At 45.0% G+C, this 27,714-nt stretch overlaps 1 protein-coding gene across 1 annotated transcript in view; it reads left to right on the top strand.

Moving 5' to 3' along the window:
• The first annotated feature begins 3,378 nt into the window (after nt 1–3,378).
• Nucleotides 3,379–27,714, top strand: part of ELL (elongation factor for RNA polymerase II) — an 83,419-nt gene continuing 59,083 nt past the window's right edge. Inside the window, exon 1 of the mRNA XM_074978188.1 lies at nt 3,379–3,513. Coding sequence (XP_074834289.1) covers nt 3,379–3,513 — 135 coding nt within the window. The remainder of the gene's footprint in view (nt 3,514–27,714) is intronic.

Below are 27,714 nucleotides of genomic sequence, written 5' to 3' on the forward strand. Positions count from 1 at the left end.
TAGAGATCTGAGCCCAGATGTCTACATTGCATTTGAACAGCCCCTTAGCCTGAGCCCCACAAGTCCATGGTAGCTGGCACTGGCCAGCTGTGGTGTTTTTAATTTCATGGTAGCCAAACCCCCTGACGCCCTGCTCAGGATACTGCGGCTGGTTCTGGGCTGGAGCTATTTTTAGTTGCTGTGGAGATTGAAACTCTACCCTGGTTTCTAGCAGAGGCACAGAACCCATTGTGCTGGCAGCTGCCCAAGCAGGACTAGGGATGTGGCTTGGCTGGGTGGCCATTTTTCAGGGTAGCAGCTTTCCAGGAGCTCTGGAAGGTACAATTGTACAGGTAGGTAATTGTAGTAAGGCCTGTGCTCAGGGACAGATGGGCAGTCCTTGGGGCTGCTGCCAATGCTGAATTTCCCAGCAAGATGTTAAAATAACCCACAAGGCAGCATTTCCTCGGGAGAGATGCCTCCCTTGCAGGGAAGCCGGAGCTCAGAGAGCCAGCCCCAGCTGGGGGAGCTAGTGAGCTGCGTTCCAGGTGCTGCTCATTCACTGAACAAGGCAGATGCCACCTGGCTTACTGTCTGCACCCTTTGCCTTTTGAGGAATTTCCTTTCCAACACCACACGTACCAGAGATGGTACCGCAGGTGTCCTGTAGAGTGCTGCTGGGGCTGGGGAGCCCCACACCCTCCGGCCTGTTCCCGGCAGTAGCCTGTGACTAGCTAGCAGTGGAGGCTGAGGGGGTAGAGTGCAGCTGCCTGGAACCGCAGCCGTCCCTGCAGTTTCACTTCACTGCCCAGGCCCAGGGCAGGAGGAAAAGAATTTCCTGCGAGCAGAGGAAGGAAGCGATACCAACACAGGATGCGGGACCCACTGCTGGTGTTCTGCACTGCTCACTGCTCTCGCCACAAGCCCCAGTGCTCAGTCAGAGGGACCGGGGCCATTGGCATGTAGTGTGCTGCTAGCAGCACGTCCTTTGGCTACTCACCTGGGGTCTCCCCAGCTCCAGGGTGGAGCAGAACCTGCTACCAAGGCTCACAGCTGTGGGGAGCTGTTAGGGCTGCCATGCAGCACACACACATGCTCTTCTGGGTCAGAAGGGGAACTTGCATGCAGACCTCAGCCCTCCTGTTCTCTGAGGGCAGCAACCACTTGCATTCTTTCTGTGGACCACACCAGAGCAGGCCCCCCTCCTGTGGGCACGGGGGTGGCTGGTGAGCCGCACCTGCAAGGCCTACATCCCAGGAGCCCTGTGACGGCTAGTGAGAAGATTGCTGAAACAATGCAGCCCCTCAGGCAGGCACTGTCAGCTGGTGCCAAAGTCCCTTACGGGGATCCAGGGCCTTCCCCATCTCCTCCTGGCTATTGCTCCAACCCCTTTGGAGTGGTGCAATGGGTGGCGGGAAGCGGGTGGTTCTCAAACCTTTGGCCCACAGCCCACCCCCCTCAGGCTATGCCCACACTAGAGGGTTTTTGTCAACAGTACCCGCGGAGTGTCCAGATTCCCAAGGCGTCCTGTGGACAGTAAATCGACAGAACGCAGCACTTCCATCAACAGTCTTTCTCTGCTCCCCACATGGCGTAAGGCCTCTGTCTCTAGAAAGGCGGTCAACAGAACAAGCCTCCAGTGGGCTGTGCAGCTGCCCCGGGGACACCCTGTCCACAAGAATCAGTGGTGTATGGTTCCTGCCACTGGCCCCTTTTAAAGCCACAGCGAGCCCGAGAAACCCTGTAGCAGGAAGCTGAGAGGGCGGAAGCAGCAGGGCTGGAGGCTGCAGTCTCCCACGCAATCAGTCCTTGTGCTGGAGCCATTGCAAATGGCAGACAGCCAGGCACCCTGAGACCTGCAGGGGCCCTCAAGGGAGCAGCCTGTGGAGTCACAGGACCTACCTCAGGGCAGCAAGAGCCAGGCCATGTTGGACCTGTGGGACAAAGGCTAAATGGTGCAAAGCTCCTGCCCGTGCCCGGATGGCCACCGCCCTTGCAGAGCAAGGCCCCCCCACCTGGAGCATGGAGCAGGCATGAGCAAAAGCTATGGCTGGCCTGCGACACCAGCCCACGGTCCAGGGCAGGACCAGCCACCTACCCCGACTACAGGGAGCTGCACCAGCTCCTGGGGGCAGGATGACTCATCACCTCTGCCCAGCCCTGTCAACGTGGTGCTGGAGGCCTCCTTGCTGCAGCCAGAGCTCCTGGAGGAGGAGCAGCACTACGAGACCTGCCCCTGCCGGAGATGGAGCTGGAGCTGGAGGCCATCAGCAGCACCCTCATGATCTCCTGCAGTTGGTCCCTGGCAGCCAGGCCACCTCCAGGGTGTTCTCGGAGCCAGGGAAGGGGCCCCAGTAAGTAACCCACCCGTCACACCAAACTGGTTGCCCTGCAGCGGCAGCTGTCGGTGGTGGTGAGCTTCCAGAAGGCGGCTGCAACCCACTTCTGCACAGGGCTGGTGGGCCGCAGCCATATGTTCTGTCTCCAGGGGGTGGGGGTGAGCCAAGCAGGTGGCCGCCTGCACGTGGAAGTTCTGGAGCCACCGCTGGGCACCCCACTGCCCTGCGCCCAGGTGGGCCCCCCAGTCGGAGCGGGTGCGGTGCCTCTCGATCCGCCTGTGCGCCCGGGGGGACGGGCGTGGGTGGGACCTCGCGGAAGCAACACCCTGCGCCTCAGAGGTGGCGTCAGCTCGTGCTGCAGCGCCTGCGGGTGGGGCCAGCACAGGACCCACGGCTGCTCTGGCGCCACCGCTGTCCTGAAAGCGTTTGAGCCCAGCAGCTGCGCTGTCCCTGGAGGAGGGACGCGCTGCGGCCGGGGTGGCGAAGGGGCACCTGGGGGGGCCTTCTCGGGAACCCCCACCAGGGCTTCCCTAGGGGATTGCTGGCTGTGGGCACCCCCGACTGACAGGGCTCTCGCCTGGCCGCTGTGAAGCCCCTCCCTGTCCCCTGTGTCTGGGGGGCTGTCCCGGACCAGTAGCTCTGTGCCCCCCCCCTCGCCCAACAGCTGGTCTTGGGCCTGTTAGCCCATCATGGAGGGAGAGAGGGAGCGGAGCCGGACCGAACCCCTCACGTGGACCCCCTACCTGCCCCTAGGGCGTCCCCCCACTCCCCTCGGGGTGAGGGTGCCTTCAAGACCACACTACCCACAACATCTAGCGGCCTTTATTTGAATACCCCCGCCTCTCGCTTTCCTTCACCAATCGGGAGTCGGACTTGGCCGGCCTGGCCAATCAGAGTGCGCTTCCCAGGTCACTTGTCCCCCCTCCCACCCCGGCCCGCCGGCTGGCCTGTTGCTGCCCTGGGCGGGGCGGGGCGGGGCGGGGCGAGGCTCCGCGCCCCGCCTGGTGAATAATACATGAGGGGGCGTGGCCTGCGGCGTGGAGGGGGAGACGGTCTCAAGATGGCGGCGCTGCAGGCGGAGCGCGGGTACGGGCTGTCCTGCGGGCGGCTCGGCCGGGGCACCCGCGTCTCCGTCTTCCACGTCAAGCTGACGGACAGCGCCCTGCGCGCCTTCGAGGGCTACCAGGGCTGCAAGGTGCCGGCGGGGCGCTGAGCCGGGGGGGGCTGGACCTTGGGGGGAGCCCTGGACCCTGGGGGGGCGCCCGGCCGGGGGGGGGAGCCCTGGACCCTGGGGGGGCGCCCGGCCGGGGGGGGGAGCCCTGGACCCTGGGGGGGCGCCCTGGATCTTGGGGGGCGCCCTGGACCCTGGGGGGGGCCGCCGGGCGGGGAGGAAGCCCTGGACCCTGGGGGGGCGCCGGGCGGGGGGGGGAGCCCTGGATCTTGTGGGGAGTCCTGGACCCTGGGGGGGGCGCCGGGCAGGGGGGGGCGCCCTGGACCCTGGGGGGGGGGCGCCGGGCCGGGGGGGGTGCCCTGGATCCTGATCTTCGGCAGCTGCGTTGGGCTGGGCGGTGGGGGTCGGCGTGGAGGAGTAGATGGGGGCCTGCACTTTGTGAACCTGATGGTTTGAGCTGGGGTGGGAGGACTGGGCCTGGAGGCCCTGAGAAAGGGGGGCTGGACAGGGGGGCTGAGTTTGAGAGCTGGGGAAACTGGGCGTGGGGGGGTTGGATGTGGGGCCCCGGTTGGGGGGATGAGCTTGGGCTGGGCTGAGGCAGAAGCTCTTGGGCAAGGGGAAGCCTGGCAAGGGATGGGCTTCTGGGAATGGGGGGGAAGCTCCTGGGCAAAGTGGGGTTGCCTGGAGTGTGTGGGGGCTGCCTGAGGGACAGGCTCCTGGTCATGGGAGGGTAGTGGGCAGATGCAGAGTCTCCCTCTGGGGCCTCAGTGCTCTGAACTTGTTCTTCCCCAGGCAGTGGGGCAGACAAGGGAGGGCCCTTCCACCATGAGGGTAGTGGGATGTTGTAAGCCCCCCGCCCCAACTGTGGGGCTGTTTTCCTGCACCTGTGCTGATCTTTGAGAGGCTTCTAGTCTAAAGGAAGTGGATGGGGGATCCAGGAGGTGTCTCTTTGTGTCAGGGTATGTCCTATCTGGGGATGCCCTCCCAAGGGACTTCTGCCCAGCTCCTTTGGCAAGTGGCCCAGGTTCCCTTGTGTGCTGTAGAGAGTGGCAGGGGGCACTGGCCTTGGGGTCAGGCCTGGTCAGGACTTAGCAAGGGGTAATAGAGAGCATGTTATTGGGGCACCTTGCACACTGCCTTTGGAGGTTGTTTTGAGGGGTGTGGGAGGCAGGTTCTTCCCCATGTACTGGACATTTGGGGTAGTGCGGTTTGAGTTACCTCCATTCAGGAAGGGTTAAAATGCTGGGGGCTGTGCCAAGAGCCAGTGGTGAGGTTTAAACTGTGGACTTTTAAACATGTCTTGCTGGGGCCTGTACCCCTCAGCTTACACAAGTGAGGTTTCAATCTGAAAATACTCATGATTTACCACCCTCCCCCAAAAGTGAGGGAGAAATCTGTGTTGTACTAAGGGTTTTGGCACCCCAGCCTTTCAGGGGCAGTGAATCCTTACCTATTGCTGGGTGATGAGGAAGGGGGAATGGGTTTGTCCTCAATTGGAAAGAGCCAAGTTTGCAGACTGGAGGAGAATTCAAGAGAGACGCTTCCCAGGCAGGAAGAGGCTGCAGCTTTCATTCTCTGTTGTCTGTTTGACGTTATTGGTTAAAATGGGGAATTTCCTTGTGTCTCCATCAGTGCTCTTCTTGCTAAAAGCTCTGATTTATCAGCTTCCCCTTCCAGACATGCAGCTGCGTTGCTCTGGCCATAGACGTCAGGTCTAGAACAGACTGTTGATTGCTGTAGGTGAGAAGGAAGCTTGCTTTTCTTTCTCTTTGGCATTGAGGCTGTATTTTGATATTTTTAATATTTCTGGGAGGACTGTTCAGATAGATGTTTCCTCAAATTGCATCCACCCAGTTTATTAGCTGTGTACATAAAGAAAAATGAAAACTGTAGACATCTTTTACTAGAATTAAAGAGCTTCTTTTTTTCTTTGCTTTTGTACACTGTGCATTTTTCTTGTTGTCATCTTTCAGGTAGGTGGTAAAAGCTCGGACTTCAACCTGTTTGTTGTTAGAAACATCCTGCTTGTCAGCGTCTGTAGAATAAACCATATGTTGTCACAACACTATTTTTAATTTAGGGTGTTAGTTACATCACAGAAGTGCATTGGGCAATCTCTTCCTGAGGGTTAAAGGTAATTACAGTCTGAGGGTTTATCAACTTAACATTGGTAACAGCAATTTATATTTTAATGAGTGTTTATCAGCTTTGTGAAAGGGTGATGGAAATATTAGGCCTTTAATAGTGCAGTAGCTTTTCGCCAAAATTAGTCTGTCAAGGAGAGTGGAGTTTTTTGAGTCGGGGGTGGTGAGGAGTCTGGGAAAGAAGGATTTTAGGCAGCTGTGTTTAAATATTTTGGGAAACTTGTTTGAGTGCTTGTCACACATGAATGGGGCACTTGTTTTCTAAATGAAGTGTGGTTTCGCTCATTGTTTGGTAGCCAAGGGCTACTAATGGACTTTGGTTTCTGCTCCCCATCTAAAAGGGAGAAACAGTTGGGCTTGGCTGCTACTAATGTTTAAATGGGTAGGAAAGGATGCGTGTTTGCTAGTTTGTGTAATGAATAACATGACAATTTGTGGGCTATTAAACACACATGCTGTTTCTGGGTTTGTTCTATAAACAGTTTCTCTAGCTTGTTGAACTTGTCTTCCTCTGAAGTGCCGGGCTGTGCCAAGAAGCCGTCTTACTGTTCTTTCAGTGTGTGTGAAGACTAGTCTTTAGTTCAGTTTGGGCTTGTAGAAAGTAGATGGAAAGATCTTCCAAAGGGTTGGTCCTGGTCTTTTTGAGGTTAAATTTGGTGTAACTGACTGCTGAATTAATGTAGCGCTTATCCTTGAAAATGTAAAAATCTGGTATTGTTTGTGTTACCTTAAGTCAAAATGTGTCTGGAGTGTGACCTGTCCCATATACCTGTGTGGTATGTTAGTGTGATTCCTGTGGCCAGTCTCTGGAATTCTGCCCAAACAATCAAGGTAAAAAAGTTCTCTACAGTTACTTGCTGGGTTTGCTCTTTGACAGTCTGCAAGTAAACACTCAAAAGGAGTATTTGCCATTGCCTTTTGATTTTTCTCTTCCCCTCCATATTCTTGCATGCTTAACATTAGGTTCCATCACTGGTGGATAACATAGACCAGCGTTTCTCAAAATTCTTGGCCTGTGGCCCACCCTGTTGAACACAAACCTTTCCGTGGACCACTAGTCAACCACCTATAATGACAAAGTGCATTTGCTTATCTCTAAGTATCTTAAATACTAAATTATTCATACAAGTCTTCTGAAACATAAAAATGTAGGTATGCATCTGTAACATGGGAGGGGGTGCACAGGGCTGGACAGCCAGGGCAGGCTCCCAGCTGTGAGGTGTGGAAAGGGAGTACTGCACCTGCAGTCCACCTGTAAGAAGGTTGTGGACTGCACTTTGAGAACCACTGACATGGACAAAGCTAGCTTCTATTCTATGACTTGTTTTCTAGTTAGAAGCCTCTGAGCAGCTTGCTTGACTTCCTCCTCCAGCCTGGGTCTTAGTTGATATGTGGCAATTCCCTTTGGGCTCAGGCCTCTTTTCACCATGTGTTGATGCACCATTCTGGTTGATGTAGGAGTACTTGAAATATTGTTTGTAGGTAAGAATGTAACACTCACTTTGGGGAAGGCCCAATTACATTTTGAATTGTTCATGGCCCACCTGTATAAAGTTAGGGACACATACTTCCCTGGTGATCCACTGAGGTGCACAAAAAGGTCAAGTATCGGAGGGGTAGCCGTGTTAGTCTGGATCTGTAATAGCAACAGAGGGTCCTGTGGCACCTTATAGACTAACAGAGAAGTTTTGAGCATGAGCTTTTGTGAGCACAGACTCACTTCACCAGATGCTGGACCAGGATCTGATGAAGTGAGTCTGTGCTCACGAAAGCTCATGCTCAAAACTTTTCTGTTAGTCTGTAAGGTGCCACAGGACCCTTCGTTGCTGAAAAAGGTCAAGGGCATGCTGTGACTCTCATGTAACAGCAAAACTTGTAGCACTACCGTATTGAGCATCATTGGGAGGGAGAGAAGAACGCACTTCGAAGACCATTGTTATTTCTCCCTTTTGTCTGACCCTCTGGTCATCTAATGACCCTCATAATTGTGGATTTTTAAAAACTAGTTGCACAGATGAGTGCGTTGTCATTGTGCTGAAGAACTAATAACCACAGAGATAGACTAGGGCAGTATTTCACGTTAGCTTGAAGCACTGTCTGCAATCCAAGAAAGATGTACATCAGCTTTGCTTCACTCCACCTGCTCTGTGGGCATATGTTCTGCGTGGCAGTCACCTTGAGCATCAGGCAAGACACAATTGCTGACTTTCTCCTGCCTCGAGTTCCTTGTGGTCAGTCAGCAGTTCCCATGAGTCTCCTGAGAGGGTCAATTCAAGACCACTTTTGCTGCACTTCCTGTTTTTCTGTTCTGTCCTGAACATTCTACTAATGTCAGCCTGGTAAAGAGTGATATTTTCCTATTTCAGGATCAAATGTCTTTGTGACTCTAGCAGCCAGCTTTCAACTTAGCTATTCTCATACAATCTCCAAATTTTGCTGCCTCACTATTTATCCCCTTTTCAAATTCATTTATGGATAGTTGAACAACACGGGACTCAGTATCTTAAATAAATCAGGACCAAAGAGATGCTCTTGATCTACCCAACACCCTTTTTGAACGTGGCAGAGCCAGCCTTTCCCCCTTGTACATGACAGAAGCTATACCCATCCTTTCAGCTTCTTGTACAACCAAAAACATAGTACAGGATGTTCCAGGTTAGCTGAAGAGCATGGGGAGCAGAGATTTTATTCACATAATGGAGAGGGCAGGAGTCATTTGGCATTGGTTTGTCTCCCCTGTGGCCAGGAACCATTGACTTCTCTGAACCCTAAACCAGGGTCTCCATTGTGCCCAATGCATTCACTCCTGTTGCAACAGGGCTCTAGTGGGCTCCCTGTGTTGTCAGAGGGCTGGTGACACCCCATCTCTGCAGGGACAAGGTGTGGGACTGAGCAAAGACTGCACCCCTGCCCAGCAGGACTCTGCCCCACCAAGACTGCAGTCTCCTGTGTACTTTATGCTTACAGAGGTCAGATATCACAGGCCAGAGAGCTCACTGCAACTTAGCTGTCACAGCCCCATGCCACTGGGGCCAGAGAGAGCTTCCTGCACTGCCATAGGACTATCCCTTAGCAGGGCTGCCCCGGCAGGGAGCTGGTAATTTTCCTCACATTTCTGACCAGGGATCTCTACTCTATTGTCTGACCCTCTGCTGTATTCAATCCCTTTGTCTTCAGCAGAGTAAGATACATGGGGGATAAGGAAGAGGTTTAGATAATAGATGGGAGTATACTGCACTAAAAGGCAGGCTTAAATGTCATGTGGCAGCTGCCAAGGTTCTCCAGCTTGGGATGGGGATGACTATGTGGGTAACATTTAGGGCTGTTAACTGGTAAGCAAGGCAGTAAGCATGGGGATTACTAGTTAATCAGCCCTTGCCAGTTAATGATGCTAGTGGCCAGCCAAGCCAGGCCGGAGCTACCCCAGCCTGCATGAGGCAACATTCCCACTAATCTTTTCCATCCATGTACAGAATAACTTTTTTATGTGCACCAAGGCACGTACAAATGTGCACCACTAATAGAAGCTCACAGTCAGCTGTGCCCACTCTGCTGATCAGCTGGTGGCATTTGAATTTTTCCTGAGCAGCCACACAAGTGCACTGCGTACAGGGAGCACTGGTGGCAGAACTGTGGCTATGGTAGGGCTGGGCAGTGGGGGCCTAGTTAACTGGTTAAGCACTATTTACCCATTTTAAGACCCTTAGTAACATTAAGGTGAATGCTAGAACCGTAGTGAATCTCCCGAGTCTCTAGTCTGCAGTTCTGTACAACTTCAGCCTCATGGTTTAGAGGGCAATAATATGCTGTGTTTAGAATGAATTTACCTGCTTTCTGTATTCCCTCTGACATCAGTCTTTCTCTTTATTTGAGAAGACTGCCATGATTGTGAAATTGAGGAGCTGGTGGTGTTGCTCTGGGTAGAGCAGGTGGAGACGATGCAGGCATCTGTCTCTGCTCCATGGTCCTCACATCTAGGCACTCCTCCATCCCCCTCTTTCGTAGCACCACTATTGAGCAGAGGTCACTAGTTGAGCCAGACTGGTGAATTTTGGAGTGCAGACCTCCAAGTAGTATTGCCCCTCTGTAGTACACTGTAGTCTTTGGCTTCAATCCCAGAACCTTGCTCTGTTGGCAAGTCTGAATCTTCTGGATTTTGGAATAAGAAATCAAGAGAAGAAAGCGGGGATGGCTAGGCCACACTCTCAGAAAGCCATCATCCAGCATGGTCCATCCATCTTTCAAATGGAACCTGCACGAAACCGCAAAAGACGAAGACCTTGGACAAAGTGGAGATGATTTACTGAGACTGAAGGACAATAACTGGGGTACTCCGGGGGCCAGCTAGAAGTTTTGTCCTGAGACAGAGTGAAATGGAGAAGGCTTGTAGATGACCTATGTTCCACCTGGACTTAAGGGGGTTTAAAAAAAATAAAACTGCTCCTGCACCAGCTGCACACTTGTTCTTGTTTTCAGCCAAATGCCCGTGAATGCGTGTGGTGAAGTGAAGGCTACCGAAGCAGGGGCTAAGTATAAGAAATCTGTCTCTTACATATTGTTATTTTACAACATATATGACCACAGAGAGTTTCCTTTTTTGTTGTCTTGTGGAAATCAAAACCAAGGCCTCTAATTATCAGCCCTGGCTGTTCAAAGGGATGCACACCTCTGCATACTTGTTGAGAGTATGTAGGTTTTTTTACCAAAACCCATTAGATTATCTTAAAGCTTTTTGCATAATTTTTCCTTCTCTGTAACTTGTCTCTTCTCCTGCCTCATTAATTCACTGATGCCTTCAGTCCCTCATTGTGACACTAAGTGAATCAGTGAGGAGGTGGTTGGTTAAAAGGGAAACTTGTCTGTTTGGGCACACGCACCTTGATCAGCAGTGATGGGACAGACTGTACCAAACATGACTGGTCTGTTTAAACTTCTGTTAAAGATTTTTTTTAACCTTGACCTGAATGTGGCATCTTCCATTTAAGAAAGGGTACAGACAGAGGTCTGCTCTTGTGTTTGAGATATGTTTTGGCTGTTTCCTTTCAGCTATTTAGGGTAGCTTTCCTCCCAACCATATATCATTTAGATCTGCTCAAATTATAGATTTATATCTCTACTCTTCAAATTGCATGGGAAGGAATTGTCTATAATTTGCATCTAAAGTGACGTACAGTTGCTATGGGATTCAGTGGCAGATTATAAACCTATTATGTCCTTTTTTTGTACTGCTGGTAGCTGATTAAAACCTAGGTCTGCTGGTGACATGCCAGTAGAGAGAATGGTATTTTGTCAGGTGAGCACAGAGTATTAGCAAGAGGAGATTGTGTTTGAAAACTGCTTCAGAAAGTTTGTGCCTTAAAGAATGGACAACCTTAACTTGAAAAGTCACAGTTCTGCCATGAAATATTTTATCCATCTATTGTAACAGAAACTCCAAGAGCAACTACCACTGAAAGATTAGTGCCCAGTTCTTCATCTGTAGATAGGCCGTAAATCCTGGAAGGTGCTGGGCATTATGGCACAAATCCAGCAGATGGATTAGTGTGGCTGTGGTCAGCATCTTGCAAGAAAAAGCTGAGGCTTGTTTCCTAATGCCTGATGATCTAGCTTCTCTGTTGAAACTCTCATAAACATCAGCAGAGGGAACAGAAGAAACTGTGTAGTTTCCTGAACTATTTTTTAAATTCAGACAATTATATGAAGCATATTTTATCAAACTCTGGTCTTTCAAAATTAGGTTTAAGAAAACCCTATTTGATAACCTTTTTTTAAGCTGAATGCTGTGCCCTGTTATAAAGAACAGTATATATATCTACATGGCTTGTACACTTGCCTTATAAACTAATGGCTGACCTTTGGAGCACTGTCTCTCACATGTCCGAGAGTCACATAGTATCTCAATCACTTTGAATGTGTTCTGTTTTGTTGTTGTTGTTGTTGTTGTTCTAAACTTTTCTGATGCAGGCATTACACTAGACTCTCTTATGTTGTAGTCACTCACTCACATAGTACAGGCTTTTGTAATGACAGCAGAGTATTTCTTTGTTCCTAGCTTGAGGAGGAGAGTTTTGAAAAAACAAACCCCCTCCTTGCCCCCTCTCCAACCTAAAATTTGAGAACTCCATTGAGGCCGGTCAGTTGTGCATTTGTCTCCTGGATAATTTGCAAGGGCTCCACTGTGTGCTCTGGGCAGAGTGAGTTTGCAGTTCATTTCTGGAGCTGTTTGTGCATGTTGTGTGAGAAGGGAAGTATGTGCGTGACTTTAATGCCAGCTTTGGCTGAATAATCCCTACGAGAGAAATGCATTTTGGGTGGCTTAGTGGTTTGCTCACAATGCATTCGAGGAGACGCTGGGATGGATGGAGTTGCTTTGAAAGTGTAGGTAAAGTTTGGAACCACACCAGCATTTTTAAGGCCTCCACATGGAGCAGGTAGGCTTGTACGCGCAGCTTTAAGGATGTCAGAGGTTGTTTTTTTGCTGTGAGGGAAGAGGGATTCTCATTAGTCTAACATCAGCAGTCATTTCAAGAGCATTTCTGCATACCTCTGCAACGTGAAGGATAATGACACTTATGAGTATCATTGTCCTAGCAAAAGGAACCATCTCGACAGTCCCCAGACTGGCATCTTTTTACCCACCAAGCAGGCACAGATCAGATAGCAGTAAATTCAGCTTTCCTGGCCAGTGCGGCTAAACCTTTACCAGGGGGCATCATCCGGAGAAAGGGGCTTAGTTGTTGTAGAATAAATAACTTTCCGGGTAGCATTAATATTGCTTAGTGTTGCTTGCATTAAGGCAGGACGTTGTAGTAACAGCGTTGTGTGTGGGCTGATTTTTTTTTTTTAGAGTTGTGGTGTAATAAAAAAAGGATGACATCCTTTTTTGCAGCTGTCGTCCTAACCTGGCAGCTTGTATTGCAGTCCAGTACTGCAGTTCAAAAGGAAATGTTAAAAATCCAATGCATTTTGCAGTGCTATAATGACTAGATGGGATTTAGAAAAAAATTGCTGTGTACGTGTACTCTCCTTTTGTTAAAAAACACAGAAAGCAGTCCTGTAGCACCTTAAAGGCTAACATTATTTGTTCGGTGATGAGCTTTTCTTTGTTTTGTGAAGATGTAGACTAACATGGCTACCTCTCAGACTAGTCTCCTTTTGTTACTTTGGACAGATGTCTTTTTGATTTAAAGAATCCAGTTTTGTTTAACTTTGAAAAGTGGTCACTGTATATGAACAGGACATTATTTGGCAGTCCACTTCCACACGTTTTGAGACCTGTCTTATCAATCTTTTCTTATAGAGGGAGTACTCCTCCTCTGACAAGGTCTTGTTCCAGCCCATGAGCAGTCATTTGTGGTCTCTTATGTGCAGGGGCCTGCAGTCATCCCTGGGCCCTTTTGATGCGGGAAAGTGAAAAGAAAAGGTTTATGTAGTTATCTTGTAGATCAAGAAAAGAGAGGGGCCATGTGACTTGAGAGGTGCTCTCTGACCAGAGAGGACTGAGAAGTAGAACAAGGCAGCCTGGATTCAACTTGAACCTTTACTCCAGATGATGTTATTTATTTTAAGGTACAGAGACTGAGTTCCCCTTTTTAGAGCTATGCAGCTCCATGGGACAGATTAGGAGGTACTACAGAACACACTGAAACATCTCAGGCATTTCCTATATCTGTTTACTGGTGAAGTCTGATTATGACCACATCCCTTTTTACATACTCTTCTTGGATAGCTGGTTGAGAGCTTTCAAGCCTCAAGTTCTAGTTAAGTAGTTTTTGTGTGGCGTAGATGACCTGCCTCTCTCTTGGTTAGAGAGAAATCATTTTCTGATCATTGCAGCTCCTCTGCTCCTGTGAACGGGGTCTCAATAATAGAGTTTACGCTGGTAATTAGTCCACATTATAGCAAGAATAAGAGTGTTTCATATAACCCTAGCAAAAGAAACCAGTTGGATGGAAGAAATACTGACTTAATCCACATTGGGTTACACCCAAAGGATCTCCAAGTACCCTAAGTGGAAGAAGTCTTAATCCTCATGTTTATATTCCTACTATTTGGGAGCCTGCTGTTATATGATGGTCTCCACTCAGAAGCTTACATGCCTGTTGCGGGTATTAGAATTGTATTCCATATTTCAGTGGTTAGAGTAGACTGTGTGTTTGTTGCACCTTTCCAGCTCCTGGGCACAGATTTAAGTTCTTAGCTCATAGTCATCATGAGGGTGGAAAAAAGTCAAGGGAACAAGGAATGGACAAAACTTCCCTTACATAACCTATTAGCTTATGACTTGGGCACAGTGTGAGAAGTAAACCTACTCTGAGAACACTTTGAAATCAGTAAGGCCCTGGAGGTCATAGCATTTGTTCACCACAGTCTTTGGTTTAGTGGGACAGAAATCTTTCAGTGAATGAGATGGATATGAATTTGATTGTGTTTTAAAAAAAAACAAAAACAAAAAAAACACTAACCCTTGGGATGTTAGAGATTCAATCTAATGTTTCTAAAACTAAAAATAGCGTTAAGAATCTAACTTAAATCTCCAAAAGCAAGAGGATTCCTTGTTGAGACTGGCACAAACCAGCCTTTCCATTTGAGTCAGAAATGCTGTAGTTCACTTTCAGCCAGGAACATTTGTAAGTTCTTTAATGTTTCAGTAAATGTTTTCCCAGCAGCTTGAACCTCTTTCCATGGCCTTTAGTGAGAGCAAGATTTGGCTCCACCCCTTGAGCCTGTGAATTTGTCTCCCAAAGAGATGGACTGTTATAACTTGAATGATTTGTACCTAAATCATACCTGCCTTAGAACCACTGAGACCTTTTGACTATAAATGGTAGAAGTAAGATCTTTATCTGTGATTGGAGCATTGTCTTGCACTGGATCAGAACAAAAAACAGCAACAAAAAAAAATCTCTGCTTGAAGCTGCAGTTACTTGGCTTGATGAAAGCTACATCCATTGAAGAACCTGTCAGTAGGAAAAGTAAGAACCTGGAAAAATGTTAACTAAGGTCTGATGAAGTAACTATGGTAAGACTTGTATAGAACACGTAAATCAGATCTCACTACTGGAACTAATGCAGACTAGTTGGACTAAATTTTGAAAACAAAGTAACCCATGATACACACAGGGAAAAATTAAAAGGTGGTGAATTTAAACAGGTAAAGGGAAATGTATTGTTCACAACCCATAAATGTGAAACTCACTGACCTATCATATCGGGATTTACAAAGGTTATGCATACATGTGGATAATAAAGTTCCTATCTCATGTAATTGAGAAGCCTATAAAGATATAAAATTTGTGATTCAAGACATAAGATAGCCATAAGCTGACAGGAATTAGAAGCTTCCTTCAGCACACCTAATTTTTTGATGATTAAAATTTGGCAGACTTAACTCTTTTACGTGTAATCAGACAATTCATGCAATTTGATAAAATCACCAGAGATGACACAGAAGTACAGGTTGAACCTCTCTTCTCCAGCACTCTCAGTATCTGACCAGTGACGAACGAGAGAATTTTCTGGATGATGGGAGGTCAATATTGCCTAGCACATTACCACACTTCCACTGCTGACCAGGCTCTTAGAAGACATTTAGGGGTAAATTACAGCTAAATAACATCTCAGAACACTGAGAGCCAGGATTGGTGGCTGTAAACAAACTTTATGGGACCATAGGAAACTTGGTCACGTCCGAGATAAGTGGTCGTCCGGCTAACTAAAATAATTCTGGATTTACGGAGTTTGCTGGATGAGAGAGTTCTGGATAAGAGAGGTTTAACCTGTAGTGTAAAGATGCTTACTCCAGAAGATAGACAGCACCAATAGTCATAACTATGTTACTATTTAAATTATTGTGCAGTGTTTCTCTAAGTATAGCTCACTGTAAGTATCAGAGACAATACAGTAATCATTACAGGGGATTTATAAAGCTGTTAAAACTTCCTTAAAGACATACCTGAAGGTCAGGGGAAGAGGTCAAGGGGAGAAAAAAAAATAACTTTCCTCTTTGGTCAGGTTAGTTCATAATCATTTTCCATTATGGGTTTTCTTGAACCTTTCTTATAAGCATCTGGTACTGGCCACTGTTAACCAGGGATGCTGGACCAAATGGACAATTCATTTGATCCCACATGACTACTTCCATGTTCCTGAAACAAGCTTAAGTTTTAGTTTGACTCCATAATAGCTCATTACTAATCGTGACTCTATTGCAAAGGTGAGGGTGAGAGGGTAAGAATAACATCGTAAGTGGGAGTGGGTGGGAAGTTATTCCTGAACAAACCAGTATGTGCAGACGGGAGTTCAGAAGCAAGTCTGTAGTGACAAACATGGAATACTGGAGGTAAAGTGAATTTACTAAAGACATTGGCTTTAGTTTTCAACTTCCAAAAGATTATCATCAACAAAGGTGTGGTGGTGCGGATAGTTAACGTTTATGAAAGTAAATGAGAGATCCATTTAAATTTGCTTGAAATCTGAATTTCAATTTGTGTTAACAATGGTTGTTAGGAACTTGCTGAAATTTTTACTAGAGGCATGATTAAACCAGGGCTTTGTTGTAGCTGAGCACACACCACTGATGCCAATTTTAAATAGTTCAGGAGTGATCTCTACATTAAAGTCAATAAAAATGTTTCTTTTGTAATTCTGAAAGCTTTAAAGTCTTACCCCCATTTGCCAGGAAGAGGTACTGCTGACATTTTTATTTGTATGACCTTCCAGTGGATACTCTGAAGCCCTTTGCAATATAGAGAAATCCACTGTAGTAGCACCTACCCATCGAAAGATAAAACTGCAATTTTCACATATGCAATTATGGAGCCAGTGCATGTAGCTCAGTACTGAAAAGCTTTTTAAAAATTAGTCTTAAAATAAAGCATAGAGTCACTGACAGCAAAGAATCTGACTGTTTCTAAGCTCAGATAAAACAGCCATTTGTTTTCTTAAAGTAACACACTATCATTCTGATTACCAGTTTTGAGTTCTAAAATTCTGATCACATAACCGAGAAAAGATTCAATAGCCATATTGTATTTTTTTGCATGTATGTTACTAGATTAACGCTGCTCTGCTCCATGAAAGAGTCTGTCTTTTAGATCGTAAAAGTCTCTTGAGGACATTTTAAGTTTTTACCACTGAGAAGTTTGTTGCAGGGATGTGGTTTTTCTCTGTTTAGTCAGCAGTGGTAGTGTATTTTTTACTGTTCTTATCTTAAGACTTTTGCTGTTCACTTTTTGGAATCCCTTGTAACTATTAACTTCCACAGACTGCCTGGTGAGGAGCAGGGAAACATCTGATTGTAAAGCAGATGTCTTCAATTTAAAGTGTGCTTTCTACTGTTTATCACTTTATTTTTTGAATGGCTTTTGTTACTGGTGAACCTGCCAGTGCAGTAAAAGTGCAGTTAGGATGGTGCTTGTTTTGTGAGTTCTCATTCAACAGTACTATTGAGTGGAAGGGAGAGCTTCACTTTACTCACCATCTGGTGAAGTGAGTCTGTGCTCATGAAAGCTCATGCTCAGAACTTTTCTGTTAGTCTATAAGGTGCCACAGGACCCTTTGTTGCTGTTACAGATCCAGACTAACACGGCCACCCCTCCGATGCTTTGCTCACCAGTGACCTCTCTAGACAATTGAGTGGTAGCAGGAAGCAGTCCAGTCTCACCCAAAGATGGCTGCATCTTCTCAGCAGCATGGAGTCGTAGAATAGAGAGGGAAAGCTAGTTCGGGAGATGTATTAACTGTGAAGTGAACTTGTCTGCTTTCCATAACACTGTCAGCATTGATGAAAACAACTTATAATTCCAGTGGAAGTGTTGATGTTAAATGAGAAATGGAGTCATCACAATCTGTGAGGAAATACTAATGGTTTTACTGAATTTGTGACTCAGAGGAACCCAGATTGAGTGTATCTGTGCTTTTTGGTTCTTGTTGTGTATTACTAAGGTACAAAGCACCTTGGTTTTAGCTGGTGATGCTATGTGAAAGTAGGGTGGAAGGTGAGCAGATGGGTTGTGGGATTTCTTCAGGAGTCCCTTGATTTTTTGTTTGTTTGTTTGTTTAGCTTCCCTTCCAAGCATCACATACCTTGCATTGTTGCAGCCAACCTTCATCTCTCTGATACTTCAAATGTTGAGCCTAATTAGTTTAGAAGCTACTTAATATCAATAAGATGTAGAGGCCCACAGCAGTTCATGGCTTTTTGTCCTGGGTTCAGCAATACGTGTATGAGGCATGTGCCATGACTGGGACATTTGGGCTTGTAAAGTCAATCTGAACTCTAAATTGCATTGCACCCTGGCTTCTGCAACAAAGGAAGTAAAAATTATGGGCAGGTAAGGATCATACTGACCCTTGAGTCAGACAGCTAAGATCATTCTCTGAGCGAGCAGTCGTAGCAAAGAGCCTTGTATTTTTTTGTTTAGTGTTTTCTGAAACAAATGAGGCATTTTCTTCACCAAACTTGGTGGCCTGGAATTATCGTATTTTCATTGACAGACTACAGGGAAAAAAGCTTTTTCAAATTCATCCTTGGTGTGCTGTTAACTGACAGTTAACAGACTTGCATTCACTGATGTTTACCTGTGTAATAAGTATGATGTTGGGAGTGAAGAGTAGCAATGATGGCACCAGTTCTATAAAACAATTAGGTTTCTGCTTCTTTGTAGCTTAGTCTACTGGCTAAGCTTGCTTTTGTAGAAACCAGAACTTAAATGTAAATACAGGTTGAACCTCTCTCATCCAGCACGACTTCCCGGACAAGAGAATTTGACAGCCCATGGGAGGTCAGTATTTTTTACCACATTACTAACACTCCCACTGCTTACTGGGCTTTGAGAAGACAGTTAGGGGTAAATTACAGATAAATAACAGCACAGAACACTGAGAGCCAGGACTGGTGGCTGTAAACAAATTTATGGGAGCACATGTATCATGGGTGTGGCCAAATTCGTGGTTATCTGGCTAGCTAAAATCATGCTGGATTGCAGATGTTGCCAGACAAGAGAGTTTTGGGTTAGAGATTCAGCCTGTTGTTGTTGTTGCTAGTAGTTTGGTAACTGTTTGTTTTTAATACAAAGGTCATTTGTAAAGCCAGACAAATTTCAGGTCCGTGACCTACAATTTCATGAGGGGTTACAAATGGCCACTAACCAGATTGGTATCAAAGCGGTAGCTGTGTTAGTCTGTATCCGCAAAAACAAGAAGTCCTATGGCACCTTATAGACCAACAGATGTTTTGCGGGATAAGCTTGCGTGCATCTGACAAAGTGAGTCCTTGCCCACTAAAACTTAACGCTCCAAAAATCTGTTAGTCTGTAAGGTGCCACAGGACTTCTCGTTGTTTTTCAATAGATTGCATTTCTGAGTGAAAGTACAGGAGTTGCATATTGATGTGCATGTATGTGGTCAATATGCTGGGGAGGGAGAGAATTGATTTACTGTTTTGTAGCCATAATCTTATCTAGTTCTGTTTGATTTATTAATCCCTCTGTGGAAAAAATACTTAACAAGCATTTTATGCAAGTGAATTTTAATACTTTCCTATTTTGTAGTAACTGTGAGTGCAAATGAAGTACTTACATTTGACCATGAAAATTGGTCTTCACAGTAGTAACTAAGTGGCTTCTTAAAACTGATCTTTAAAATTTTCCTATAAAATTTTAGAACTTGTGAGCTTCGGGGAGTAACCTTTCCATGGGAGTTTAGTGCCTGAGTCTCAGCTTGAAGAGGAATTACTTGGTTGTGAAAATATCTTTTTCAATAAAAGTGAACATTTTACATTAACATTATCTTTGATTATTTTAACTATTGTGCTCAGTTTAGATGATGAAGAGAGTTCAGGTTTTCATGTGCTACCACAATATTGCAGTTTTTCACTGCTCACTTTGCAGGGAAGTGTTTAAATCTAAACAATAAATAACTCCTTTTTGAAAGTTTAAAACAATATAAACCAGCTCTCAGAAACCATGAGATCACTTCATAAGTATATTTGATTTTTCATTTTTGTCTTCAGTTTCTGTGAAAGGTATACGTAAGAGGAATACTACTAGCTGCCCTATTCTGGTGCAGTTGTTGTATAACAGATTTTGGTAATAATATGAATTTGAGTATAAAGCTAGTAGCATTTTTATAAGCACAACAGATCAAGTCTTCTGAAAATGACCTAATGTTCAATATGTCTGTTCAGCTGCCATTTGCCTCATGGGTGTTTGGAGCACTGAACTGACTTAACTTGTTTTAGGTGCACATGGAATTTAGGGAGGGTGGAATCTTGATGTTTGTATGCTAAAAGGTGAGGAAGAACTCAGAGCTGCCTTATTTCCCATGGAACTCAGTCTGTGTTTTAAGTGTTTTCTATTGAAAAAGGCCTGAAAGTACGTTCTCGTTGGCTTCGGAACTGCAAACTTATTTGCAATGATTTGTTATTGGGTTGCATTTATTTAACTTCTGTATAGGACATAAGCTGTTACCACCTATATTGAACTCAAAAGTGGCAAGCTGAAGTGATTGTTTGCAGCTATCTGTGCTGTGAGCCTGGCTCAGTTTTCTCCAGTGTTTTTTCAGCGTCTCAACTTTTCTTTCTAGCTTTTCAAGGACTCTGTGTTATCTGTTGCAAGGGAGAGTGGATCTCTATTACCAGTGGATTTTTCCCAGAGTAGGCTCAAGTTTTTATATTCTTTTGTTGTATACTGTAGTCCAGGGCTTACTACCCTTAGCTGGTTGACTTACCTTTATTAGTTTATAGCTGGAAATGTTTTTGTAACTTCTCTGTTTGCTATGCAGAATGCTGGTAGGCTAGTACAGCTATTCAGCATTTTAGAACTACAGGTTGAACCTCTAGTCCAGCACTCTCGTCAGGCAACATCCGTAATTCGGCATGATTTTAGTTAGCCAGATTACCACTTTTCATGGGTGCAGACAAGTTTCCGGTGGCCCCATGAAGTTTATGACCACCAGTTCTGGCTTTGTGTTTTATGCTGTTATTTAGCTGTAATTTACCAGTACATGTCTTCTAAGAGCCCAGTAATCAGTGGAAGTATTGGTAATGCTGCTAAACAATATTGACCTCTCATGGTCCAGCAAATTCTCTCATTTGGCACCAGTCAGGTACCATGGGTGCTGGACTAGACAGGTTCAACCTGTAGTTGATCAAAGGGACAACAGGGATATAAATTTTCATAGGTGAGGGTAGCTGTCTATGGTTGTGCTAACAAAAAGAAATGACCAAGAAAAGGAAAAAAAAAATCATTTGGCAGAAGTGTGTGAGTTGTCAGTTCTTTTCATTGGAAGCTGTTGAGTATACCTTTTCTGTCTGTGAGCCTTTCTCTTTTAAAAGCAAATAGTTTAGAAACCAGAAAAATAACCGTAAACTCTCAAAGTGGAAAGCAAGCCAAAGGGCAGTTCCATTATCTGGATTTTTTTAACTGACTTTTTAAATGACTAGACTTTAGCTTGACAGCTCCCATTCAATACTTTTTTAGCTCTAATGATGAAAAGGTGCTTGAAGGCTCAGTGAAACCCACCAGGTTTTGTTAAAAGAAAGTATAATGATGCTCTTACGCATACACCCATAATGGTAGTAATTGGGAGACTAGCAGTGAATGCCTAATTATGGAAGAACTGATCAGTTGTTAGATATGACAGTGATAACCAGAAATAACTGCTTAGAACTATTGAGTACTCCAGAATGACAGGAGATTTTAGATTTTTTTTTTTTCCATTTCCAGTATTCTAAAAATACTTACAAAATTCCAGCTTTTCTTTGAGGTTGAGTGCTTGGCTGATATTAATTATGCATTACAGAACCCGTGTGTATCATAAATTCTAAGCCATGTTTTACAGAAAGAAATTGGAACAATGAGGTGAAGTGGCTTCACAAGGTCACATAAGTCTGTGGCAGCAGGAGAAATGGAACCATGGTCTTGACTCCCAGTCCTGTGATCTGGCCCCTTGAGAACTTTTTCAGCATTTTGTGAGGAAGTGTTATGATGGAATAACTTGGTTCTAGAACTCATCTATTTATATTCTTGCTTCTATTTGTGTGGGTAAAAAGGGAAGTGATACTCGATAATGGCAATGCAACTGAACACATTGACATAAGGACTGGAGTAAAACAAGGGTGTGTGATATAGTACATAACATAATGCTTTTCCCATCAGCCATGCTCCAGGTTGTTGTTAGTCTCCCAAGCAGAGCTGAAATAACCTACAGGATAGATGATAGCCTCTTCAGTTTGACCACTTTAGAGCCAAGACCACCAGAACATCCGTGATAGAACTCCAGTATGCCAACAGCGTCAAGGTCAGTGCTACCTGGGAAGATGGTCTCCAAGCAATCGTCAATGCTTTTGCCGTGGCCAACTGCAGGTTGGGATTCTTAATACATGTGTAAAGTCAACACACCCAGGTTGTCAGGCGGGAACCTGAGACCTTAGGGGCTAAAGCCCTGTGCTCTGTTACTACATGAGCTAAAAGCCAACTGGCTCTCAGCCAAGGCTGTAGTGCAGAGACTTCACCTTCCCTTGTTAGTGGTCTCATTGTCTCAGGTTCTCTTTCAGCCAACACCCACCATACCACTGTACAAATCAAGCATCATGGCGGACAACCGAGTGCTGGAAAATGTTAACAGCTTCTCTTATCTTGGAAGTTCTCTGTCCAGCAATGCTGATATTAACAATAGAATCTGCCACTGAGTTTCCAGTGCCAATTTGGCTTATGGACTTTTACAGAGATGTGCCTCTGACCATGATATCAAGACTCGGACCAAGGTCGTTGTCTACAATGCTGTAGTCATTCCAGTGTTGATATACGGAGCTGAAGCCTGGACTCCCTATAGACATGTATGGAGAAATTTCCTCAAAAGTACCTGAGGAGAACATTGGGCATCACATGGTAGAACAGACTGACCAGTGTTAGCATCCTCGCAGAGGTGGATTCCTGCAACACTGAGGCAACAATCACCCACAGTCAGCTACAGTGGTCTGGTCATGTGGTGAGGATGCCTGATAGATGTCTGCATAAACAGATTCTCTGTGCTTAGCTAAGGACCAGTGTGTGGTCTTGTGGCAGGCTGAGAAAGCACTACAGAGACATCCTTAGGAATAGCTTGGTAAAGTGCGACATTGACACTGACCACTGGGAGAGGTAGGTGGAGAATCAGGTAACCTGGTGGACTACCATCAAGAGTAGTGCCCGACACTCTGCGATCAAGTACAGGCTTCATGAAAAAGACCAGAAAGTCTGACACGAGGAGCATGCCCATGCCCAGGCCCACATCGGTGCTGCTTGTGTCGGCATCAGTGGAGATGGAAACCTCAAGTACAGCCACTGTCCGAGAACATTCCTTGCTGGAATTGGCCTAATTTCTCACCTTCGTGCTCATCAGTTATAGGCATCCAAGGGGGAATCTACTTCACATGAGGCACCCCAGAGAGGTGTAAAATTGTCCCACAGAAGCCTGTTTCTTCCACATTTTGCTACATGTGGGGAAGCAGCTCTTGTCTTTCACAATCCAGGGTTTTGTACAGTACAAAGATTGAAGCCAAAATAAACAGGGAGCTTAAATAAACAGTCTGTAGTATTAAGCAGTGTCCATATTTGATACAGTTCGGCATGGAAAAAGATTTCTTTTAACTACTTTACTGTTTAAACTGAGAGAAACGGTACAATTGTAATTTTTTTTACTAATATCAAAGTTCATTAGTTTTGGCCAAAGCATTTCAAACAATAGCCAGTAGGGAAAGGCTGGAAGGTTGCCTGGGCCAGTCACTATTCCTTTTATCCAGTTTGTATGAGGAAATTTGCCATGCAGCTCTCAGTAATTCTTGATTTGAGTAAATGTGGTATAGAAGACAGAGGTCTTATTTTTCTTTTGTAAAATGCACATAACTTATTAACTGTAGTTGCACTTTAGTACTACATGTCTGTGACATTATGTACAGGAGTCACTTCTGTTCTGCTGGCATGGAAAGTGGCAGCTGTTTAACTGCATTGCATCACTACAAAAAGTTTGGAAGAGGAACTTAGGAAGAATACCATTAAAAAGTTGAAGAGGAAAGAAATTTTTTAAGCAGGCTATAGCTGGCCAGAGCCACAGGTTAATATACTTAATGAAAATGCTGTGGAATCTCCATTGTCAACAAATGGCTAGAAGTTCAGAGTTGCTTCTGAAAATAATGAGTTTCATTTTCAAAAATAGATAAGCAGGAATAATTCATCTTAACATTTTTATTTTAAAAAAAATTGAGTTTTTTGAAAGATGGTCTTGCTTTTCTGCTCTGCATTTGGGAAATCCCTCACCACTCCTAAACTGTCCAGGAATCTAGCTCCTAAACTTTACAACTAGTTGACTAAAGGGACATTGATAACATAAATTTTCAGAGGTGGTTAAACTTTTAAAGTATATGTAGCTTAAAAATCTTTGGGCTTCAGACAGCTGCTTAACTTTTTTCTCTTTTCTTCCTGGTCTTAACTTGTTTGTTTCCCTTGTGAGAGGTGATCACATCTCTAGTGTCCAGTAAGTAGTTCAGGATAGTTCTTCTCTTTGGTTGGAGTATGAAACCTGATCTCAAGCTGCCTCAGGGGAATGGCTTTTAAAATATTAATTTAAAGAAGTCTAATTTTATGGCTCACTTTTACTGATATTTTGGATCTGAAACTGCCTAAAATCTGTAGGGGGTCTGGAATAACTCTATTCACCTTTAACTGGGTTGGGAATTTTGGAATATTCCATTTCCTTCTGCCATTTTTTTTCATTCCTTTCCCAATTTAACAAAATCTGCTGGCGCCAGTAAAATACTGCTGCAGAAAAGTGTTGCATCGGAGAGATCTAGGGAGTTTTAGGTATGAATGGGAATTCAGGTACTTAATGGGAATTTTTAATTACTCCATCCCCAGCCCCACATCCCGGCCCCGTGCTGCAGAGGGGACTCCATGGCAGGGGCTCTGGCAAGGGTTGCCGACCCCGATACAGAATATATTTTTTCTAAAGTTGTTTTACAGGGGGAACAGTATAGAATTTATTTATTTCTTCTGTTTTGTTTTGTTTTAACTGTTAATTTGCAAGCACAGTGCTCTCAGGTGCTCAGGGAAATGTTGTTTCAACTTGTTTTATGATCTCCTGATATTGACTTTTATTGCTACTAGTCTGAGAGTTGTAAGAACTGGCTTGTTAATATAGCCTGTCAGATCCTTGTATACAAACACAGAAGAATAGCCTGTGAAAAGTGATGCTTAAAAGAAGTTTCCAAAGGTTGTCATAGGTTGTGGATGGGAGTGGTTACACATCCCGCTGCTAACAGTGAGGCTGCATCTGACTGTTTTAAGTGTCAGAAAATAATACGCCAACTCCCAAGAGCTTACAAAGTGGACTTCAGTTGTGCAGCTCCGACTACCTGAATAACACAGCTGGAATAGAAGTAACTTAAGTCGAGTTACTGCCAACTCTGCACTTTGGGGGGTCCATAGAAGAAACTCTCCTGTCAACTTCCTTCACTTCTCATCCAGGTTAAAGTAATGAGGTCAATGGGACAGCAATCTGCAGTCAACTTAGTGGATCTGGTGAAGACCTGCCAAATTGACCACTGGTGGATTGACCTCAGTATCAATCCGGGCTGTAGTGTAGATGTAGCCTAATTTACAACATGCTAGCAGACTGTTGGGCTCCTCTGAATGATACTATCTCTTAAGAATTAGTGACTATGCCTTGAGCCTGTGAGGTGCAAGGCCATTCCACTCCCTTAGATAAGGTAAGAGTTGTGAGTTCTGGGGAACTGGCTTATTATTTTCTGACACTTTAAAACAATAAGCAGCCTAAATTGCCTCCTTATTCAGTGGGAATTTTGACAGTGAGTTCAGAGGAAGGCTGTGGGTAAGTGTTTTCTTTCCTGCTAGTCACCTCCAGATTTCTTCAGCCTTTTGTGGCACAGTGAATTTTAGCATGCCAATTTGAGAGGTCATGATTATCATTCTTCTGGGTGGATTTATTCATGATGACTGTGAAAAAAATTTAAAAAAAAAAAAGCCTATCAAACGTAAATCACGGTAAAGTAGTAATTGTCCAACACTAAAACATTGAGATGTTCCAGAATTCTTCCTTTTTTCTGTAAGCCACTGAATCCTTTCGGTTCAGCTGTTTCCGGCTTTCAGTGGGAACTTTGAGGTTGTATCTAGACCTCAGGGAGCTGTTGGCAAAAGATATGCAAATTGCACACTGCAATTTGCATACCTTTAGCCAACAGTTGTTGGGAGAGGCTTTTCCAACCTTTGGCCTGCCCACATGGGGCCAAATGTTGTGGGGGGAAAAAACCCTCTGTCAAGACATCCCTTCTTCCTCCTGGAGTGACGAGTGCGGCCTGCTGACATCCCTGTACACAACTGGCAGATGTCTTCCGAGAGATCTGCAGTCTGGACGCACACTCAGTCAACAGAACTTCTGTTGACAGAAGCCTTCAGTCTCCGCAGAAGGGAAATCCAGTCCTGGAATGCCACTGGGAATTGGAGACACTGAGCCCAACTGTTAGTCAGCAACTTGAAATAAAAATTGGACTTTCCCCTCAGAAAAAGTCTTGTAGCTGGCTGCTAGAGAGAGAAATAAAACTCCAGGGAAACTTAAATGGTGGGATATTCCTCTGCTGCCAGTGATGGTGAACCAGCTCTGTCCCTAAGCTGAAAGAAGGCTAAAATAACCAGTCTAAGTAATTCATTTCATTTTTTGGCGAGGCTGCAACATGGGAGGCTTGTAAAAGCAATGGGGAGACGAGTGCTTTTGTTGGTCATGATCTCAACAGTAGGAGAAATTTAATGCAGCTCTTCAGTCAACTGAAGATAATCTTGTTAGGAACTGAAAGGGGGGACTTAAAGTTAAAATGCAAGAGGAAACTTTTTTTTAAATAGCTCTTTGGGTCTAAACCTGTCCACATGCCATCAGAACATTCTGAAACCGAGATGGGGAGTCAACTTCCTGAAATTTTTCTTTGAGGTTGATTCTCTTGCTGCTGCTTGTATATGTTGAGCAGTCTGTATGTGCTTTGGAGAGTATGTGGATTGAACAAATGAAAGAAGGGGAGAATTAGCTTTCAAGTAGCCTCAGGTTTTCTGTAGCACATCTGCCTGATACAGAGGAGGTCCAATAGAGGCAAAATTAACAATGCAGTCTTCTAAGCTCCTTTAGTGTTCTCTGATAAAAGGGTTCCCAATAAGTGCTCTAGTACTGGTAATTAACATTTGAATGCAATATTACTATGATTTGTTTACAGAAAGGTTATGTAACTTAAAACCATTCTTTTTTACCCACAGTGGAATAAACTTAATTTCAACTTCATGCTGGTGTAACCTCACTTCACTAAAAGCTTTTGTTCTCAAGAGAATTTGCACCTTGGTGCAGAGCTGTACCATGTTTTTACTTACCCAGTGTGTACAAAAATAAGCCTTTAACACCCAAGAGAACAGATGCCTCAGAGACATGAGATGTGATATTCTAAACCTCTTTTTAGCAGCAGCAGACAAATATTGTGAAAGGTGCCTTTGGTAATGGAATCTACTCACTCACTGTACACCTCAGTTAAATCCAGGGAAGTAGAGTGGACAGCTTGCAACCAAAAAGCTAAAACTTTAAGAAAAACAGGATACAGTCTTCCAATAAAAAAGCTTGTATATAGTAAGTACAGCTCTGGGATGTTTTCAGAGAAATACAAGTCATTCAATTCCTTACAGGAACATTTTTCAAAGTAAATGGAATTTGACTTTAGCACATGCTAAATATGCATGTCAAGATCAGATAGTGCCAGAGATTAGGCATTAACTGAATATCCTGATTTTTCTAAGTGCCAAGTGTGATAGATATGGAATTGCTATGTAGTCTAATACCGAGATGTAAAAAATTCTATGTACTATGTTTTTTCTCACAGCCCTCTAATAATCCAGATCAATACAGTGTTGTATACTGGCCTTTAAATTCTCCTCGCTGTCCAGGTCACACACAAAGAGGAAGGCAAAACAGTGGCTCCAGATAAGCAATCTTTGAGCAAAAACCTGGGGGAAATTACAAGACAACGTGGGAAACTACTAGTATTGGAAAAGTT

Source organism: Carettochelys insculpta, chromosome 27, assembly GCF_033958435.1.
Source record: "Carettochelys insculpta isolate YL-2023 chromosome 27, ASM3395843v1, whole genome shotgun sequence".
NCBI classification, from domain to species: Eukaryota; Metazoa; Chordata; order Testudines; family Carettochelyidae; genus Carettochelys; species Carettochelys insculpta.